General features: G+C 38.2%; 2 protein-coding genes across 2 annotated transcripts in view; one reads left to right on the forward strand and one right to left on the reverse strand.

The window, feature by feature from the left end:
- Positions 1 to 635: 635 nt before the first annotated feature.
- Positions 636 to 18,413, reverse strand: LOC129921855 (hematopoietic prostaglandin D synthase-like). The gene is made up of 5 exons (XM_056005058.1): positions 18,118 to 18,413; positions 11,501 to 11,601; positions 4,392 to 4,590; positions 1,915 to 2,004; positions 636 to 1,016 (listed from the first exon to the last, which is right to left on the reverse strand). Exons 1-5 carry the CDS (start codon positions 18,250 to 18,252, stop codon positions 783 to 785), a joined length of 759 nt encoding a protein of 252 aa, XP_055861033.1. The 5' UTR covers positions 18,253 to 18,413; the 3' UTR covers positions 636 to 782.
- A 1,735-nt stretch (positions 18,414 to 20,148) lies between these two features.
- LOC106069234 (uncharacterized) overlaps positions 20,149 to 22,601 on the forward strand; it is a 37,897-nt gene continuing 35,444 nt past the window's right edge. The window contains exon 1 of the mRNA XM_013228851.2: positions 20,149 to 20,317. The gene's annotated coding sequence lies outside the window, so the exon portion shown is untranslated. The remainder of the gene's footprint in view (positions 20,318 to 22,601) is intronic.

Here is a 22,601-nt window from a genome sequence, read left to right on the forward strand (position 1 = left end):
ACTCTTTCTCACCTATTCTGGCAGAATTAAGGGACTTAACTTAAAAGCACTTTTAAAAATGTCTTAACACAAATATTTGCATTGGCATGACCTCCTGATTGTTAGACACATAAATACATGAACATTGATCAGACTTTTCTGATGGTCATTCACTTCAATCTGAGAAACACTCAACTTTTCACTGCTTTTAAGTAAGAGAACTCCAATTAGGACAAACAAATGAAAGTGTTCTTCTTTTTATTCAATAATACGCTTGTTAGTGTAAGTTTTGAATAAATGAAACCATTCTGTTGTGTGTATATAAAGTGTCCAGTGGTTTCTCATGGTTATCTAGTAAGAAACTTGGAAATAAATTGAAGGTAATTAATGTTTAAGGAAATGAATGTCATATTGATCTACCTTTTTTTTTTTTTTTTTTTTTTTTTTTTTACAAGAAATGTGTCAATCATGTAAAGTCTAACTACTAGATTAGCAGAGACAGTGAAAGTTAGTGCTGATTGAAAGAGACTAATGGTTCAAATCTCTTCATTATTTTGGCCTCTAAAAACTTGCTCACCAGTACCATCCAAAAAAAAAATTAAAAGAGATTCCTTGTCTATTGTACAGCACAAAGTTAAAAGTCTAAACCAAACATCTTTGTAGTTGTAGCTGTACACGTTTATTTAACAGTTCGCTTCTTTTGAGTTTTAACAAGCTGGATAACTCCACTGATAACAATTAACTGATCTTTCAGAGTTGCCATGTCCTGGTTTCCTGGGCTCTGCACTGACCCTTATTTCAGTTTACTTCTTCTTCAAATGAGCCGCCAGACGTGGATGATTTTTGATCACGTGGACAAGGGCCACTAAGTTTTTGTACTGGATAAGTATGTTGTCTATTGGGAGGTAGCGACGGTACTGGTCTACAAAGTCGTAGATGGCCAAGTCGGCCACCGAGAGGCCTGAAGCCAAGATATACGGTCCTGGAGTGGAGGTGATGTGATCTTCCCAGAACTTGAAGTGTGTGGGCAACATCACCTGGGGATTGAATAAAAAAAATTATTAGAGAATTAATTTTTTTTTATTTCCTTATGCTAGAGGGTGGTTAAGCGTTTGGCTTCGAATCGTGGGATCCTGGGTTCGAATCTCGGTGAAGACTTGGATTTTGAATTTCGGGATTTTTAGGGTGCCCTAGAGTCCACCCAACTCTAATGGGTACCTGACTTTAGTTGGGGAAAGTAAAGGCGGTTGTTTGTTGTGTTGGCCACATGACGCACTGCTAGTTAACCGTTGGCCAAAGAAACAGATGACCGTAACATCATCTGTCTTATAGATCGCATGGTCTGAAAGGGGGTAACGAAGGTACCCACTGAAAACAGGTACCAATTAGCCATGTTTGGCGTAGAGGAGAACAGTTGTCAGCAGGCGGTTTTCGAAAGAAACAGCTGGAGATCTCTTACAAAGACCGCGAGATACACTAAGAGGACAGACAGGCGTAGACAGCGGTAGCAGAACTTAAATCGAGACCCAACAGTTATATCACGATCTACACACCGTTCATCAAGGGAATACGCACATGGCTTCTAGGAGGAACAATAGAGGATCTTTTCGGTGTGCTCGATCTTCGGCCTCGCCTCTGGTCTTTAGAGCTGAGACGCCGGTAAATAAGAATTCAACATCTCTACCTTCTACGCATAAATGACAACTAAAAAAATAGAGTTAATGAGCTATATTAAAGCCTAAATCCATATGGACACATTAGCCAGAGTATGGAGCGTGGTTACATATTCATTTACGACCTAAGCTTACCGGTTACAAAGATGATTGATAGGTTGACAAGATTGGCTGACAAATATTACCGGATGGCCAAATAGTCGAAATAGCATTGCAGTTTTTTAGTACCCTCTCGCAAGAGTTATTTTATGGAGGCACTTACAGTCATAGCCTGCTCAAAGTTATCATCTGGTCTCTCTTGAAACTCTTCGAAAGCTTTCTGCATGACGTCTGACTCTTTCAAATCAATCACCTGGAATAGAATCAAGTTATCAGATAGTTAGACCAGACGATTGTCAGCACGACTTACTTGAGAGACTTTCTGCCATAAACACTGCGCTTGTGAATGTTTTGGGGCTATGTATACAAGTATCCATAGAAACGTTAGGACTTATTGTTTTCTGATATTTAAACAAGAAAAACAAAAACAAAACAAATATACTTTAAAAAAAAAAGCTTATACGAAGTGTAATTGTATCAATTAGTTTTGATCAGTCATATAATTAAATTTGTAATAGAGGTGGCCTTAGCAGTGCTCGGGGCCCTGGGCGAGTGTCATATGTGGGGCTCTCTCTATATATATATGGTACCACATCACGCTAACGGGCTTGTGCGCCTCTAGCGCTGTTGGCGAAGATGTTGATTCGTCTATACTCTCTTAATCGAATTGTTTTAATTTCTTGCGTCGTATTCTGTGTCTGACAACTTTGTTCCTTGAATTTCAATTGGATAGGTACAAAAAATGAAATATATAAGGGACATCTGCTCCTTGTGGCTTGGAGTCGAGGATGACAGAAACATATTTAGCAAGTTTGATTTGATCAATAACTTTCTCTTTTACTTCTGATGTCATCATGCCCTTAACCCAATTTTGAATCATATGTCCGATTTAATGGTCGTGAGCCTCGGCGTTCTTATTTAGTTGAAGATGGCTGAGTCGAATTTCGCCAGCATGCCAACTTATTCTCAACCAAGCCTAAAATTGACCGTTGTTTGGCGCATAAAGTTTAACTGTTCTCTCACGAAATGCTTGTTGTTAAGATTGCGCGGCAATGCAGATTTTTTTTTTGTAATTTGTTATAGCACCATGGTATTCGTTGTGCTACCATTGGACATTCTCAGAGCTCAATCCAACCACGCTGACACACAGATAACGTGATTCTCAAAAACATCGTGCTGCCGAAGTTTATTACCAGTGGCAGTAGCCTTGTTTGCTAATTGGCCTCCAGTAGCTATCGTGCCAAGCAACTTACAAGGAAAAAACAATACTCTGTCTATGGGTTTTGTTATAAGAACAAAGTGTGAAGTAGGAGCTACAGTAGTTCATTGACTTTCGCAGATCCGACTTTCGCAGAAAGGTTTTAAAAAATACTCTTAGAATCGGCAGGTCATAAGATGCTGTCTTTACTAAAACAGAACGGTAGTTCGAAACCAAAAATATCATGTTAAAAACTTACCTAATACATTGCATCATATCAAATCACATAGTACTAAATATGCTAGTTAATTAGAACTGATCTGGTTTTCGAAGTTGACGATGTAATGGAATCTCCAATCGCGGGGGCCCCCTCAGGCGCAGGGTCTGAGCCGGTTGCCCCACTTGCCACCCCCTAAGTCCGCTACTGGATCTAGACCAACAACAATAAATCTACGCGATTAGAAATATTTTTGCCAATTGTTGTTGTTTAGCGCTATTTCATGCTTTTAGCTTCTTAATGCGCTATGATCCTATCACTTTCTCAATACGCTATGATCCTATCACTTTCTCAATACGCTATGATCCTATCACTTTTTCAATACGCTATGATCTTATCACTTTCTCAATATGCTATGATCCTATCACTTTCTCAATACGCTATGATCCTATCACTTATCTGGACCAGTTGGGAAAATCTGAGTGAATTTTTACCTTATTCGCTTTTTTTAAAAGCATTTATTAAAAAGGAGGGACGACCTGAATTCGAACTCATGGCTAACGCCTCCTCAAATCGACATACCAATCACTCCGCTAATGAGGTGATTATGCAAATAGAAGATTGTTTACTTATCTATTGTTTGTTTCAAACTTACTTTAAAGCGGCGACCTATAAAGGGGACTAATTCAGCTTGTACAACCAATTCAATCAAGTACTATTTCTTTCCCTTACTCGAGATATTAACATAATAATTAATTACCAATAGTTAATTGATTAATTTTTAAAATTGATTCTTGTTTTGTCAGACACAAGAAATAATTGTGCTAAATTTCTAAATTTTTCATATAAGTATTACAAGATCGCTACAAATATTAAGTTTTTTTTATATTAAAATATTCTAAATAACTAAATATATTACATTTACTTTTTGATATTGAAGTATCGAACTATGACTGCGACTACTATAGGCCCTAACTAATTTTGAAAATTAAAATATCTCATTTTTCCTATGACTATTACCAATATTACAACTACTTTTTAGTATTAAAATATGAATATAAACTACACACCTTTGCAGCCCCACTAAATAATAGATATCATAATACCGCAAAAAATATAGTTCATAAAACCCTTGGGAGGAGAATATAAAAAAAAGGATCTCAAATCTTAGTGTCCCCCCCCCCCCTTTCCCAAATGATGACAGTAGCTGACAATGTCACAATACCTGATGAAGAATCGCCTCGGCCACTAGAGTCTCTGGCTCGGAATTCCCCAGAAGCATAAGATGGTTGGCCAGGTGGCGGGCAATGGCGTTGGTCTCACCGTACACGTTGTGGTCTATCCAAAGCACGGGGAGGTTTCCGTAGGGCATCTTGCACATCAGGGACTTCCAGTCCACGTCCAGCAAGATATGGTCCTCGAATCTGAACACGCCAAAAACAAATCGTATAAATGACTTAATAGACAAAATCAATGTGAAGTAAGATGTGGTCCTCGAATCTGAACACACAAAAACAAATCGTATAATTGACTTAATAGACAAAATCAATGTGAAGTAAGATGTGGTCCTCGAATCTGAACACACAAAAACAAATCGTATAATTGACTTAATAGACAAAATCAATGTGAAGTAAGATGTGGTCCTCGAATCTGAACACACAAAAACAAATCGTATAATTGACTTAATAGACAAAATCAATGTGAAGTAAGATGTGGTCCTCGAATCTGAACACACAAAAACAAATCGTATAATTGACTTAATAGACAAAATCAATGTGAAGTAAGATGTGGTCCTCGAATCTGAACACACAAAAACAAATCGTATAATTGACTTAATAGACAAAATCAATGTGAAGTAAGATGTGGGGTTTTGAATATTAAAAGGCAAACAAAATGTTGACGAAAACAAGAACGAATCATTGTATCTGTCTGTCTGTCTGTCTGTTGTCCAAACAACTTCAAGGGGGGGGGGGAGGTCAGGACCTATATAACTTTTGAGAAATGTCAAAATGAGAGACAGAGCATCTGTGATGCACTAATGGCTCAACAGACTAAGGGAAAGGTGAAGGCCAGTGAAGGGGATATAGGCCTAATCATGTAATGACTGATATTTCTAAGCCTACGATACTGGGATGTAATTCAATTTAAGACAAGGATCTCGTTTTTTCTAGAGAATCTTTCCAGACAGATGGGAAGTGTCATTCTGTTTAAATGAGATATGATAAACAATATGTTATTGCGGGGTGGGGGGAGGGGCTACTTAATAAACTCGTGAACAAACAGTCTATCACCGAAACCTTTAATTCTCAATGGGGGGGGGGGGGGAGAAGTTACTTATTTATTATTCTAATCAGGTCAAAATACCATCGCTTTCTTCACTGCTCTTCCCCCTCTCATGATTCGTTGTTACAAAGCTTATATCAACTCACTCTGTCTCTCTGTGTGTCGGGTAAAAAATGTAGTACATTATTTCTCTCACACACAATCTCAGATCAAGCAGAAATTTTGCATTATTACTTCTTTACCCTAACAAAACAAGAAACAAAAAAAAACAAAAAACAATTAGTTAATTAACTATTGGTAATTAATTATTTAGTTTGGTTTTCGAACACGGAAAAGAAATTGTGTTTAAACAGATGTGGTTGAGGAGGCTTGAGTCATGAGTTCGAATTCATGCTGTACACCTTTTTTTTAAAAATGCATTTAAAAAGCGATCACGGTAACATTCACGCAGATATCCCCTTCTCTCCCCCCTCACTCCAACCACTATCCCCATCTGGTCCAGACAAAGTGATTGAATCATAGCGCATCGAGACATCTAGAAGAATGAAATAGCGTTAAAAAATTGATAAAAATATTTCTGATTCCACCTATGTATTATTGTTAGTCTAGCTAGATCTATTACAAATTTAATCAGATGACACTGATCCAAATCAATTAATACAATTACACGTAATATAAGCTTGGTTTAAACAAAAAAATATTGTTTTTATATTCCGCGTGTATTTTTAGTCACGCAAAAAGATACTAGCAAGCGAAGATCAAAACACGTTTTCTGTACGGCCTGTTCTATGCATGTAGTTGTAGTGAAAAGAAACGTGAAGACACAGTCGCCCCGAGAGTTCGCCTAATTGAAAGTCATTTTATTTCAATTATTTTACATATTTTTTTTTCTGTAAGCAGACTTCAACAAGCGAAGTACTCCAGCATATCCTAGCACTATCAGAAGCGTGAAATTTGAAATGTGTTTCATTTGTTCGGTATTTTTGATGCGCAAATTAGTCTTGAGAATCAGCGAGGCAGAAAAGTAAAGTATTTGTTAAGTGATGAACCACTGCACGCTTCTTGGTTCAAACCTAGGAGGAGCGGGGCAAGCTGGGTGGCTAATAAGACGGAACATAATGTCACGTCCGATGGGTTACAGTTCATCAACTCTAATGGTGCCACCAATGACTTGTTCGTCCAGAATATGGAGCATTTGAAGATTGTATTATTCGATTATAAGACAAACTTAAAAAAAAAAAATGTTTTTCTATAAGTATTTACTTGCCCATGGTGCGTGTTGTTTTGATAAGCAATGGAGTCTACTTTCTTCGTTCGATCAGTGGCGTATCTAGGGTGGGGGAAGGTGGGGTCCAAATTTGACCCCACCCCCGGGCCCCCGCTTCAGGGTCCCCCAAATGAGTGCCCGAATTTTTTTTCACATTAAATATTAAATATTACTTCAATATCTCATTGTATGTCATGATATGGAATGTCAAGCTCCCAGGAACCTCAATTACCTAGAGACGCCACTGAGTTTGATCGTATGTTTATTGTTAATATAAAATTGAATATAACGAGCCAAGTTGAAGGTGATCGGGACAAAACATGGCCAGGAAGGGAGAGCATCAACAGAACGTAGGAGTCAGGAGAAGTAGCAGACATCTTTGACTTAGGTGTCATTGGAAAGTCTCTGTTTTGACTTTATATTATAGTGCGGAGACGCTGAGGTTAGGCGCTTTGCTTCCGTGTTCGAATCCTGATGAAGAATGGGATGCTTTATTTCAGGCGCCTCTGAGTCAACCCAGCTCTATTGGGTGACTGACATTAGTTGGGGAAAAGTAAAGGCGGTTGGTCGTTGTGCTGGCCACAAGACACCCTCGTTAACCTTAGTCCATAGAAACAGATGACCTTTACATCACCTGCCCTATAGATCATAGGTCTGAAAGAGAAGCTTTACTTTTCTGTTCAGTGCAACTGTCATGTCTAGGCAGTGATTAGCCGTTTCACGCCCCAGTCGCTCCCATCATTAAGCTAATGAGCTGACAATAACACCAGCTTGAATCCCGCGCTCACATTGCTCGTGATTCGTGGGAACAGGTAGTTGTACCTGGAACTCGTCAAGCACAGAGATACATTAGACAGATTGAACTACTTCCGGATAGGAGGGAAAATAAATTAAAAAAAAAATCCTACAACAGCTAAGAAGTTAATGAGGCATTGTAACTTGAGTGATTAGTTCAGCAGAAGTTGTGGAAGTACTCGATAATCAAATGTGGTTAGAACATATTGAAAGTGAATCTTTTTTTGTGTGTGCTATTAAAATGATTAGAAACAGGACAGGATTTACGGCAGCGCTGATAGTCCAGCCACTCATGGCGTGACGTTGAGGTGGGATTGTGCTGGTATTAAGTGTATTAATAAGAGTAACCGCCAAGTGCACCATGTTTCAATATCTTGTTATTATGGTTTCCAAAAGCGTGAAATAATGATTGTCTAATGTAGTGTTTCCCAAACTTTTTCCTTAACGAAACATTTTGCACATTCGGAGAACTTTGCTTAGTTATTTTAGAGAGATTAATTCACCTGGTGGATAATTAATTAATTATTCCAGTAGTTCGTGGAACACCTGTTCAGGCTTCGTTCCTGAAATACTATGTACGGAACACTGGAAAAAATGTTGACATGATGGTTGAGTATTAAAATGTCTATTACAATGGATCATGGTGATAAGGAGATAGACTAAATTGTTTCTGGATCTAAGGTTGAAAAAAAAAAGGAGTGTCACATGTATTGAGCATTAGCCTGCCCCTTCACTTTGAGTACAAGCTGATATTTAATCATACAGAATAATACTTCTGTAAAACCATCTCTAACCTATTAATATAAAAAATGTCCCCCATTAATACCATAAGTTAAGCTAATCACAAGCAAAGAGTGTTGTATCTCAGTATTTAAATCTAGTTACTGCCCTTAGTAGACTTAATGTGTTAACTCAGTGATGCTCAAACTACGGCCCGCGGGCCAAATCCGGCCCGCCAAAACATTGGATCAAAATGTAAAAAAAAATGTTAAAAAATTAGAATGTTGAAACAATATTCTCACTCTTTCCTTGAAGAATTCCATCTTTATGTTTGGTATTCTAATATTTATAGTTAATACATTTTTTTATTCTAAGAACACAAGTGTTTGGTTTTTTTCAATGACGATAAGACTTAACAGCTATTTTTAGTTTTTGGAAAATTCCGATTCTGTCTTGAGCTAGCCGTGTCATTGAAATCTTGTGTGTGAAACAGAGAGCATTATTGATGCACCATTTTGGGTCGTTTTCTTTTGATATCAAAGCGATTGGTACCGCATTGTTTAATGTTTGTGATTTAATGAAATGGGAGAGCCTAAGAAACGAAAAGTGGACTCTGAATGTAGAAACTTTCAAGAAAAGTGGACAGATCTTTATTTTTTTGTGGAATATGATAGTATGCCAACATGTTTAATTTGCAAAGAAAGTGTGGCTGTTTTTAAAGAACAAAAGATTAAAAGGCATTATGAAACCAAACACATAAACACATATGGTGGCATTCTTGGTTTGAGCCGCGAAGACTAGATTTCTAAGTTACTACTAGAGAATGGGGGGGGGGGGGATTGACGAGAATATATAACAAAAAGAGACAAGAAAATGAGTCGGCAATAACAGCCAGCTACAGAGTTTCTCACATCTTAAGTAGACCAATGAAGCCTTCTTCCGATGGCGAATGTTTAAAAAAGTGCTTGTTAGCAGGGTTGGAAGAAATGTGTCCTGAAAAGAAGAATGCAGTAGAAGCTGTCAACATTTCTCGCATGACAATTACAAGGCGAGTTTAAAATATGGATAAAAATCTCCATTCACAATTAAAAGACAGAGCAGCAGAATTCGAAATGTTTTCTATTGCCGCTGACGAGTCCACTGACATAACTGATACCGCGCATTTCTTGGTATTTATTTGCAATACAAACAGCAATTTTTTTTATATAACAGAGGAGTTAGCAGCTATGAGGAGCATGAATGGGACTACAACTGGAGAAGACCTGTTCAAAGAAGTGTCAACCATCATAGAGGACCTTGCTCTTCCTTGGAATAAATTAGTTGGAGTGACTTCTGATGGCGCTAGAAATATGGTTGGATGTCACAGCGGACTGACACTAAGAGTTATTTAAGTGGTTGAGTCAAATGGAACTGAACCCCTGCGGCTTTACTGAATCATTCACCAACAAAATCTCCGTGGAAAGGTTTTGAATCTGGACCATGTGATGATGATTGTGTTTAACACTGTACATTTCATCAAATCACAGAACGTGGAATCACAGAACTTTCAAAGATTTTCTGACAGAAATAGAGTCCGAATATGAAGACGTTCTATTTCACAGTGAAGTGAGGGGCTGGTTAAGCCGAGGAAAGGTATTAAAACCTTTTTTTTTTTACTTGAGACATAAATTGAAATATTTATGACGGAAAAATAAAAAAAAAAGTGTCACAACTGAACGACACCTCATAGTTCTGGGATTTGGCTATTTTATGCGACATCACATCACATCTAACTGAACTCAACACCAAACTACAAGGGAAAGACAAATTGATTTCACATGAGTATGCAGACATAAGCGCTTTCCAAACAAAATTGCAACTCTTCATTCAACAGGTGGAAAGGGTGCATCTTGTCCACTTTCCTACCTTTAACACTCTACAAAATGATAAGCAGCTAAATATGTCTCTCCCTAAAGAAAGAATGATCCAACTTCTGAGGCTCTTGATGAATAATTTTAGTGAAAGATGTGTAGATTTTCATAATTTAAAAAATGAAATCCGTCTTTTTGAAAAATCCGTTTGCTGCCGATGTGTCAAGTGCCCCGACAGATCTACAACTGGAACTGATTGACTTACAAAGCCAGACATACCTGCTTGACAAATTTCAAGTGATGCAGACCATTGACTTCTACTCCGTGTTACCTGCAGAAACGTTTCCAAATCTTCGAAAACAAGCGCTAAGGATGATCACAATGTTTTCAAGCACTTATTTGTGTGAAAAAATTTTCTCAATGTTGAAACGGGCGAAAACCATGTTACGTAATCGCCTCACTGATGAACATCTAGATTCAGTGCTCCGACTTGGTGTTTCAACTATGCAGCCAGATATGCAGAAGATGGTTTTGGATAAACTTCATGCATTACATTAATTTATGTAAGTACTTCCTCAGATAATACTATTTATAGAAGCTTATTGTATTTTTTTTTCTTTTTGGAGATATGGCCCGCGACACGAATGCCAAAAATTAAAAGACCAAATAAGGTTGGGCATCACTGTAGTTAACTGACTTCGTTTTGAACGAAGTAATTGAGCGTGCAAAGAAAATGAGCATTTGCAGAGTTACCAGCCTTTGTAGAGTTATTGTTCTTCGTATTGACATAAGCAACAGATTAACAGTTGATATACTCGGCTGACATTAAGAAGAAAAGAAATGGCGAGATTCTCATAAAATTTATTTATACAAATCGTCTCAACAGTCCTGCATCGGTTTAACTTGTTTGAGAGGTAACACATGGAGTGCCATTGACTTGACTGAGTCCTGCATCGGTTTAACTTGTTTGAGAGGTAACACAAGGAGTGCCATTGACTTGACTGAGTCATGCATCGGTTTAACTTGTTTGAGAGGTAACACAAGGAGTGCCATTGACTTGACTGAGTCATGCATCGGTTTAACTTGTTTCAGAGGTAACACAAGGAGTGCCATTGACTTGACTGAGGACACGTAATCAGTTTTCTCTATACAATTATACACTACAGGGCCTATATATTGTTATAAACTATAGGGCCTATATATTGTTATAAACTATAGGACCTATATATTGTTATAAACTATAGGGCCTATATATTGTTATAAATTATAGGGCCTATATATTGTTAAAAAATATAAGGCCTATATATTGTTATAAACTATAGGGCCTATATATTGTTATAAACTATAGGGCCTATATAGTGACTCCAACATGTAATTAAAGTGAACCATTAAATTCCCTCGCTCCAAAGAACTACTTACGGGATGCTAGCGTACGACAATATCAATCGTATAAGTTCCGCGGGTCCTCTCCTTTCCCGAGACAGAATCCGGAACCTGGACAAACCAAGAAAATGCGTACGCTGTCAAAGACAAAAAAGAAAATATTCTTCCAATGTTTATGTAACCGGCAAAAGCAAAATCCAAAAAACGCCCAAACCGTTAAGCAAAGTACGAAATTAATTCGCGATGTCCTACTTTGCCTAGGCATTGTATAGATTGCCTAGTCGTTTCCCTAGAATGACTACAACTGGTTAAAGGGCAATGTGTAAAATGTTTATTAAATTAGTTTATAAATAATAGAAATCTCTCGGAATAATATTTGTATTCGCCAATAATCTCAATAATTTAATATTGTTCTTTAAAGTCCGGACTTCGTTTAATAGCAACTGTCCTAGTGTATATGACTTGTACAACTGCATTGTACTCACAGGCGTAGTGAGCAAAAAGTGCGCCCGGGGCAAGGTATTCTATTGGCGCACACCCCACCCTCACCCCCAATTTCCCATGAACATCACATTGAAATATAGGCTTTTAAATCAAATGTATTTAATACTATAATACAAATAACATAAGAATGTATAACTGAACAGAAATATCAACAATTATTTTACTTCTACAAAGTAGTCGACTGCTTTACCTGCTACAAAGTAGTCGACTGCTTTACCTGCTACAAAGTAGTCGACTGCTTTACCTGCTAAAAAGTAGTCGACTGCTTTACCTGCTACAAAGTAGTCGACTGCTTTACCTGCTACAAAGTAGTCGACTGCTTTACCTGCTACAAAGTAGGCGACTGCATTACCTGCTACAAAGTAGTCGACTGCTTTACCTGCTACAAAGTAGTTGACTGCTTTACCTGCTACAAAGTAGTCGACTGCTTTACCTGCTACAAAGTAGTCGACTGCTTTACCTGCTACAAAGTAGTCGACTGCTTTACCTGCTACAAAGTAGTCGACTGCTTTACCTGCTACAAAGTAGTCGACTGCTTTACCTGCTACAAAGTAGTTGACTGCATTACCTGCTACAAAGTAGTTGACTGCTTTACCTGCTACAAAGTAGTCGACTGCTTTACCTGCTACAAAGTAGTCGACTGCTTTACCTGCTACAAAGTAGTCGACTGCTTTACCTGCTACAAAGTAGTCGACTGCTTTACCTGCTACAAAGTAGTCGACTGCTTTACCTGCTACAAAGTAGTCGACTGCTTTACCTGCTACAAAGTAGTTGACTGCTTTACCTGCTACAAAGTAGTTGACTGCTTTACCTGCTACAAAGTAGTCGACTGCTTTACCTGCTACAAAGTAGTCGACTGCTTTACCTGCTACAAAGTAGTCGACTGCTTTACCTGCTACAAAGTAGTTGACTGCTTTACCTGCTACAAAGTAGTCGACTGCTTTACCTGCTACAAAGTAGTCGACTGCTTTACCTGCTACAAAGTAGTCGACTGCTTTACCTGCTACAAAGTAGTTGACTGCTTTACCTGCTACAAAGTAGTCGACTGCTTTACCTGCTACAAAGTAGTCGACTGCTTTACCTGCTACAAAGTAGTCGACTGCTTTACCTGCTACAAAGTAGTTGACTGCTTTACCTGCTACAAAGTAGTTGACTGCTTTACCTGCTACAAAGTAGTCGACTGCTTTACCTGCTACAAAGTAGTCGACTGCTTTACCTGCTACAAAGTAGTCGACTGCTTTACCTGCTACAAAGTAGTTGACTGCTTTACCTGCTACAAAGTAGTTGACTGCTTTACCTGCTACAAAGTAGTCGACTGCTTTACCTGCTACAAAGTAGTCGACTGCTTTACCTGCTACAAAGTAGTCGACTGCTTTACCTGCTACAAAGTAGTTGACTGCTTTACCTGCTACAAAGTAGTTGACTGCTTTACCTGCTACAAAGTAGTTGACTGCATTACCTGCTACAAAGTAGTTGACTGCTTTACCTGCTACAAAGTAGTCGACTGCTTTACCTGCTACAAAGTAGTTGACTGCTTTACCTGCTACAAAGTAGTCGACTGCTTTACCTGCTACAAAGTAGTTGACTGCTTTACCTGCTAAAAAGTAGTCGACTGCTTTACCTGCTAAAAAGTAGTCGACTGCTTTACCTGCTACAAAGTAGTCGACTGCTTTACCTGCTACAAAGTAGTCGACTGCTTTACCTGCTACAAAGTAGTTGACTGCTTTACCTGCTAAAAAGTAGTCGACTGCTTTACCTGCTACAAAGTAGTTGACTGCTTTACCTGCTACAAAGTAGTCGACTGCTTTACCTGCTACAAAGTAGTTGACTGCTTTACCTGCTAAAAAGTAGTCGACTGCTTTACCTGCTACAAAGTAGTTGACTGCTTTACCTGCTACAAAGTAGTCGACTGCTTTACCTGCTACAAAGTAGTTGACTGCTTTACCTGCTAAAAAGTAGTCGACTGCTTTACCTGCTACAAAGTAGTCGACTGCTTTACCTGCTACAAAGTAGTCGACTGCTTTACCTGCTACAAAGTAGTTGACTGCTTTACCTGCTAAAAAGTAGTCGACTGCTTTACCTGCTACAAAGTAGTTGACTGCATTACCTGCTACAAAGTAGTTGACTGCTTTACCTGCTACAAAGTAGTCGACTGCTTTACCTGCTACAAAGTAGTTGACTGCTTTACCTGCTACAAAGTAGTCGACTGCTTTACCTGCTACAAAGTAGTTGACTGCTTTACCTGCTACAAAGTAGTTGACTGCTTTACCTGCTACAAAGTAGTTGACTGCTTTACCTGCTACAAAGTAGTTGACTGCTTTACCTGCTACAAAGTAGTTGACTGCTTTACCTGCTACAAAGTAGTCGACTGCTTTACCTGCTACAAAGTAGTCGACTGCTTTACCTGCTACAAAGTAGTCGACTGCTTTACCTGCTACAAAGTAGTTGACTGCTTTACCTGCTACAAAGTAGTCGACTGCTTTACCTGCTACAAAGTAGTTGACTGCTTTACCTGCTACAAAGTAGTCGACTGCTTTACCTGCTACAAAGTAGTCGACTGCTTTACCTGCTACAAAGTAGTCGACTGCTTTACCTGCTACAAAGTAGTCGACTGCTTTACCTGCTACAAAGTAGTCGACTGCTTTACCTGCTACAAAGTAGTCGACTGCTTTACCTGCTACAAAGTAGTCGACTGCTTTACCTGCTACAAAGTAGTCGACTGCTTTACCTGCTACAAAGTAGTCGACTGCTTTACCTGCTACAAAGTAGTTGACTGCTTTACCTGCTACAAAGTAGTTGACTGCTTTACCTGCTACAAAGTAGTCGACTGCTTTACCTGCTACAAAGTAGTCGACTGCTTTACCTGCTACAAAGTAGTCGACTGCTTTACCTGCTACAAAGTAGTCGACTACTTTACCTGCTACAAAGTAGTTGACTGCTTTACCTGCTACAAAGTAGTCGACTGCTTTACCTGCTACAAAGAACTCGTATACTCCTTGAACTTTTGGAATCGATTTTTCTAAAATTCAATCATGTTTCGGTAGCAAAAATGTATTGCAACTAATATCAACCTGCATTAAGATCATTAAGTGTATAATTATACAAAATCTTCCTCTACATCGATGTTAACTTTTTTATTGCACCCCTTTGCCCCCCCCCCTCACTACGCCTCTGATTGTACTGGGTAAAATTGTATACCAAAGATATTTAATATTGTGTTGTATTGAAGGAAAATATGTCTACTATGAAAGAAAGGAAAATACGACTACTAGGATGCACTGGCGGATCCAGGGGGGGTCGGTAGGGGCGATCGCCCCCCCCCCCCCATTCGGCCGAACTTTAGTATAGGATTCACACAATTTGTATACGAATTTATTACTTATGTTAAAAATATATTCTAATTATTTATATTTCAACCTATTTTCAAATTATTTCGCCCCCCCCTCTAGTATGTTGGCCGATTTGGTGGAATCGGGAGAGGGTGATGGTATCAATCCCCCCCCCCCCCCAAACTTTCGAGTGTGGGGGGCGGTCCAATTTATTAGTAGAAATCACAGCTTGCTAACAAAATCAATTAAATATCTATATTTGTAAAATTTGTTATTGATATTTTAACCAATTTTTATATTATGTCGTTCCCTGTTTGCCGATTGGTGGAGGGGGAGGGGGGCAAATGCCTCTACTGCCCTTCCCATCTAAACCATTTGAGTAGGGGGGCGTTCGTTTTTATGGAGAAATCATAGTTTGTGAACAAAATTAGTTGAATAAATATATAAATTTTATATTATGTCGCTCCCTTTCTGATATTTTGGCCGATTCGGTGGGGTGAGGGGGGCGATTGCATGTACTGCCCTGTATATTATGTCGCACCACACTCTAACCTCAAATTGTATCATTAGTAAATTTAAATGAAAAAAGGTTGTACCAGGTGGGAGGGCGGGACGATACATGCAATCGCATTTCGCCCATCGGACAAATCAATACTTTTTCTTTTTGTATTATAGTTAAGAAATTACAAAATTAAAAAAAATCTGTCACTAATATAATTTATATACACTATAAATTAAATTCTTATATCGAGTCGTCCCACCCCTACTCTTTAATGCCAAATGCAATCTTTAGCAGAAATTATTAAAGGAGCGAGGATTAATCGTTTTCATTCTACCGCCCCTTCCCTTTCCAGACAAAGTTTATGTAATTTCCCATGAATTTATCATAATTATTTTAAGAAAGACTTTGCATTGGAAAAGTTAGAATTCAAACAAAATTTTTTAGTATAAGAGTCATGATTGAGATGAGTTCTAAACCCAGATGATATTTTCTTAGTCGCCTTTTCCCAACCTTTACTCAACCTGATATTCTTCTAGTTAAATAAATTTGGGACTATAACTCACAATTTATACTTCAATTTTCTTGAATAGTATTTATCGAATAATTTCTTTTTCGGCGGCGATCCTCAAAGCAAAAATCCAAGTATGTGGGGTATCTTATCTTTTCAAGGAACAAATCAGTTTTATTTGCAATGTATTATGGGCCTATAAATTCATATTAGAATATTTTTCAAGTACAACATTATTCAAAAGGTCCTTTTTTAATAGTAGGAATAATGAGCTGTCTGAAGAATACGTTTCTGCAGTGAAAAAAAGCAAGAAAACGCTTTCGGCGTCGGCGCTTCGCCCCAAACTCCATTGACGAACCCGACAAGAGAACCTTATAGCGCTGCTCCAGTTGTTTTGTTTTTCGCCGAAGGTTGAGAAATGATATATATATATGTGTGTGTGTGTGTGTGCTGTACGCACGTTTATGCGTAGGGTTAGGGTTTGGAACCCCCCCCCCCCCACTCCAAAGTTCTGGATCCGCTAGTGCTAGGATGGAACACCTTGACTACCAATTGATTTAAAAGTTGATAAAACTTTTTGTTCTGAAGACCATGGAAAAAACAAGTTAATTTATCCTTTTCATCAAGACTTCAGTGCAATTCATTTTGTCTAAAATAGTGACACTTATTACGTCATAAAAAAGTTCTTCGACCTGATTATTATAAACTTTTCTTCAAATTAGACTTATTAATCAGCTCACGGGCTGCTATTTTACAAGAAAATAGAGTTACATACTTTTTGTTTTGTTCGAATGATAAACAGTTCTAGAAAGTCCCTTGTCTGAGAAACTTATGATAAATATAATACTTCATTTTACAGCCTATGAGTTTCTAAAACTTTCTTAAAATTAAATTCTTTGTTGTTTTTTTTTTAACTCTGACATAATTAAATTCTCTTTCCTCCTTTGTCGTGGCCTTGTCTCTTTAATTTTTCTCCTATGCGTTTGAAGGTTTCTAGAAAGCCTTTCAACATAAGAGAATTTAAAAGTAGAAAAGATTTAGAAAAAGTTAGGAAATGTAATAAAATACGAACTAACAGAACATGAAGTATCACTCGTTTTTCTTTTGCTTCAGTGGTAGAGTTTTAAAAATTAAACTTTCATTATAGAAGTATATGGTATTGTAAGTCAGCAAGGTATTGATAGTCAGCAAGGTATTGTTAGTCAGCAAGGTATTGTTAGTCAGCTAGGTATTGTTAGTCAGCAAGGTATTGTTAGTCAGCAAGGTATTGTTAGTCAGCAAGGTATTGTTAGTCAGCAAGGTATTGTCTCACACTCTTTTCTGATGCCTCGACATGGTGCCCATTGTCTTGGTTATCCTGTTGTTGATGTCTTTATCCAGTAGCACATCGTTGGAGATGATGGATATATTTATTTAAATTATTGAATATTGGGACACTTATTACTATAGTCAATGGAGAATTGAATCTTTGAGATATTGAGTTTTTAAGTAATTAAGTTGGATTTAGTTGTCTACGAACTGTGCCTATATTTTATATATGTTGTACAATAAACTTTTTGTTGCATATCCGTGAATCGGCATTCTGACTCTTAACTTAATTTATTCCTCATTTACCATTACATTATTATATTATGTACTGTTACGTGTGCATTTGGTACAAGTGAAGAGATAAATTGGACGTTTATAAACTAAAGATTTGTGACAAATAGTTGGTCCGAGTGTCAGAGATTTAAAAAAAATATCTACATAAACTTTTGTACACATTGTGACATATATGATGTCAGTGACATGTTTGCTCAGCCTGACCTACCTGGACATATCTCATGTCAGTGACATACTTGTAAGCCCAGCGCCACTGTCGTTTCAGTGGAGGTCTACGAGCAGGAGATGGGTCGTAGGCTTTTTTCTTGCTGGGCGGAGGAATGTCTGCCTTTAATCTGGACATGTTCAGACGCCAACCACGACGATCAATGTATCTTCGAAAGCAATCAAATGTCCTTTTTAAAGCGTGCTATTTGGACAGATCTAAATGCTACGTTATGAGTCCATTGCATAAGTACGAGGTGAATGAACATCAGAGTCATGGGAGACAAAACTTGTCAGACTTCCTAGATTGGCGAGGAACTTCGGATATTTCCAAAGTATGTCGCGTGCAAATGAGTCAAACTTGCTTTATCATTATCATTACGCTTCTATTGAACAATCTAGAGGGACTTCTTATGGTCCGAACTGGGTCACTGGGCAGGGCAGGTGTCCCGTATGGGGGACAAGCGTATGCCAAAAGTAGTTCTTTTTTGGTGAGCTGAAAGGTGGTCGGCTAACAGAGGTGCTCCGTCGCAAACGGTTTAAAGACCATCTCAGGCGCCAACTCGCTTTAACTCAAACTGATATAGAAGAGAGCACCTGACTGTATGCGGCCTCAGAACGAGACAGCTGGTGATCCCTTACAAAGGTCAAAAGAAAATCCACTACCGAGGACAGACGTAGACGGCGAAAACAAAATCTAAATCTGCCACCGGCGAACAATGGGTATGTCTGCGCTGGTTGTGGCAAAGTATGTGGGTCGCAGCTGGGGCTCGTAGCCACGGCAAATACTACATTCCTCATTTATCTTCGGACCCTAGAACCATTATAGAATGGAACTAATTGCTCAACCAGCCAGGAAAACCAACGACTTAGCAAACTTTAAGTCATTGATCAACATGCATGACTAGATTGACATGAAATGCGTAGGACGTAATTATCTTCTTTTTTTTTTGAAGTAACGTCTGTAATATATAATTCGATAAGAAAATATACATCTTTTTATAATTTGGAGCTTTTCACGATCAACTAAACAATATCAAGGACGCTGAATAGAACGTCCGTGTTGCCAACTCCATGTAAAAACTTAAGCTATGGAAGAGCGTAGACAATTGGATGGTGTTGGGCTCAAAAGTGAACCAAAAGAATTATCCAACTGAAAACAACAACAACATAGTTTACCCACAATTCCTTTCTTCAGTGCACCGGATACACCAAACAAGTTGCTATTTATGGATTGGCCTTCATGTTTGAAAATCTTCAATCGGCTCGATATGATATTGCAATCGTCTGATCGAGACTAATGGTGCAGATCAAGATCTAACGATTGGTCTCGGTCTGGTGCGAGGCTTGAGTCTTTTTTATTTTTTGCTTGCGGTGTCACCCTGACATATTTTTCATGGTTGTCCATTTCCCATGTATTTCCAGCATCTGTTAGTGTATGCTGCTATGGCTGATTAATAATCCGTGGATCTTCTTAAGTGACCAACCCACTTTATAATTTGAAAATATCAATAACACATATATAATACACTTTTCCCATTAATATACTGGTAGTTAGAAAAACAAAACATCTCTATATAAAACTATTAAGATTTAAATAATAGTATACTTATTTGTTATAGGAATCGGCCATTTAATTAAATCCGCCTTCCCAGTGCAATACTATGACTTTTCCTTTCAGTCCCCTATGTTACGGGTCATTGCACAACTGTAACAAATCAACATAATTTCAGTATTGGGCGACAATGGAACCGTTTTTATTCAGGATTTAATATTACCGCTAATTTTTAAGCGTCTGCGCCATTCTTCGATATTGCCACCTCTATGGCAAAGACAATGATACTAAACTTAAGTATCACTTAGTATTAAGAAATTTGTATGACCTAATCGATTCCTCTCCATATCGTCCTCGGACTGTGAGAGCGAAGGATCGATACATTAAGGTGATTCACGTCTTGAATGGGACATAAAAAAAAATAGGTTATCCAATGTGTTCGTGGCATCGATTTTTCGGTTTCTGCAGTCGATATCCAGTTCAGTGGATCGTAGTGCTTCTGAAGTAATCGATATCACTAACTTTAATCACTATCAACTCTGTGCAGCCACGACAAATCTGAGCGACTCTTAATAACTCAAAATTAGGTGGACACTCACCTTGATAATCGAATAGCTGGCAGGGAGATAACTTTGATCTCAGAGCCAAGGTAAAGTTAACAATGTAATCTGTTTTTATGTGGCCCATGTATTTCTTTTGTTTCAGAGATTCTCTTTATAGACATTTGAATTTCAATTAATGTGTAATTAGAGACTGTAGCAGTCCTTTTGACAAAAGAGAACACAGATACGCTGGTAGATAAATTAAGGTAACTAAATTACGGTAACAATTAATTTGACTTAGGGTGACAGACAGTAGCAGTACACATTATTATACAGTAGGTAGATATAAAAATAAAGAAATAATAAATGTGAAAATCTTTAAACTGGAAGTTGGACTGTTAGGTGTTATTCCAATGATCACTCTAGTGATTTTTTGGAGCTAATTTTATAGTTTATGATTATCTTTTGGGGAACAAAATCAAAAGTTGAAAACTCTGGTTTTACCTTTTTTAAAAAGAATAATTCAATCGTCTTAAAATTCATTTATGACTTTTTATAAAAGAAATTATTCCGGATGACGTCAATTTGATTTGTTATAACTCTCTCAGAATTTATATTAAGCCTACTTGTTTGAATGTCATTGATTTATTCAGTGGATCTAGATCTATGATGGAGGAGTGGCTGATGGGACAAATGTCACTTGGCTACCTATCAAATTAACTCAATTCAAGTCTCGACTTGGGCAGAGTTGTGTTTGCACAGAGACCTCCTCACAAATACCAACAATAGTAAGTGGTCTTTTGAAGCGCAATTTGGAAATCTGTTTGGTCCCTTGGCAGAAGTGGTTTCATATATTAACATCTAGTCAAAAACATTTTTTTTTAACTCTTCCTCTACTATGTACACCAGATACACCAGCTTTTTATATTTTCCACACATAGATGAACTCAGGAAAACCCCAAAAGTCACCTCATAGCCTACACACGAGCCAACCAGAAGTTTAAAAATATATGTTTTAAGTTCGAACTGGAATAGAGATCTAAATATCTAGACATTTAAGTATCACGACACAAGTTTGCCCATTTCATATATATATATATAAAGCTCTAGATGGAAAGTCTATTGCTTCCTCCATAATGAAACTAGTTTTGTTATAAACAGAAGAGCTTAGAGAATTGGATAGGCGCGGTGGCAGAGTTGTAAAGCATTTGGATTCTGATCCAGGGTCATGGGTTCGAATCCTGGTGGCATTTTTTAATTTTGGGATCTTTAGGACACCCAGTTCTAATGAGTAGCTGACATTAGTTGGGGGAAAAAGTAAAGGAGATTGGTCGTTGTGCTAATAACCTCGTTAACCATAGGCCACTGAAACAGATGACCTTTACATAATTAGCCTTATGAAAGGTAAACTTTACATCGAAAATGTACCTCAGCTAGAAAGTGCACAAAAATGATCATTTACCTTTTGAACAAAAAGTTAGCTTATCCAAACTTTCTTTAGTTCGGACACCCGATATATCATAAAGATAGCTATTTATAGTTTTTCCTCCCACCAATAAACAAGGGAAGACAGAACGATGGACTTATTCAACAATCCAAGCTTCATGTTAAGTCTACTTTCGCAAATCTGTTATTGAAATAGTGTGTCTTTATAGTGTGTTGAATTTTTTAAAATGATTTATTTACCCAAACAAGATTCCCCGGAATACTAAAGATTTTCGGGTCAAACACCGCCAAGGTGAGCACTCCCTTCGCTTTACATACACCGAAACCAGACCTGTGACGTGGCCACGAGGTATTAGTCTAAACTGCCCACAGCCTGTGACGTTATAGGTCAGTGTTTAGGCCTCCTATCACGATTGGTCTCTCGCACACACACACACACACGCTCATTGGAGTCAACGTCACGATTCTCCAAGAGTTGTCGTGCCACGCGTTTACTGTCAGTTCTAATTATAACTGAGAGATCACGCCAAAAGTAATGCGTCATAGGCCCTGGGATTAGTCGCCTTAATAATTCAGGTTTCCCTCCTGGCACCTACGCGTCACACATAGAGGACGTTCACCGTGTTTGAAAATTCTTCTGTGTCTTCTTCGGGTGGCCCACGTCGTCAGCAGACGACCAAGATTGTGTTAAACGTGGGAGGGCGGAGTAGAGTTAAGGGACAACAGAGAAACATGAACTACAAGGCCCGGTGGAGGTAGGGTGGGGAAGGGGTAGACCTAGTCGGGACAGTCGCATGGAAACAGGTAAAGAGTCTAGTTACAACACACACATAAACACACACACACACACACGCGTGGGTGACACATATATAAAAAAAAAAGCCAGCCAAAGATCCGCGACACGCAGTGCAGATACCCGCAACACGCTTAGAAAGTTGTGTTTTT

This window comes from Biomphalaria glabrata, chromosome 11, assembly GCF_947242115.1.
Source record: "Biomphalaria glabrata chromosome 11, xgBioGlab47.1, whole genome shotgun sequence".
In the NCBI taxonomy this organism is placed as follows: Eukaryota; Metazoa; Mollusca; class Gastropoda; family Planorbidae; genus Biomphalaria; species Biomphalaria glabrata.

Bases quoted from the DNA above. Each gene is read 5' to 3' on its own strand.
- LOC129921855 (XM_056005058.1), bottom strand. From the start codon at position 18,252: ATGTCCAGATTAAAGGCAGACATTCCTCCGCCCAGCAAGAAAAAAGCC. The intron at 11,602-18,117 runs GTAGGTCAGGCT...TGTCTTTGACAG, and splicing joins CTGACATGAGATATGTCCAG to CGTACGCATTTTCTTGGTTT. The intron at 1,017-1,914 runs GTAAGTGCCTCC...TTCAATCCCCAG, and splicing joins ACTTTGAGCAGGCTATGACT to GTGATGTTGCCCACACACTT.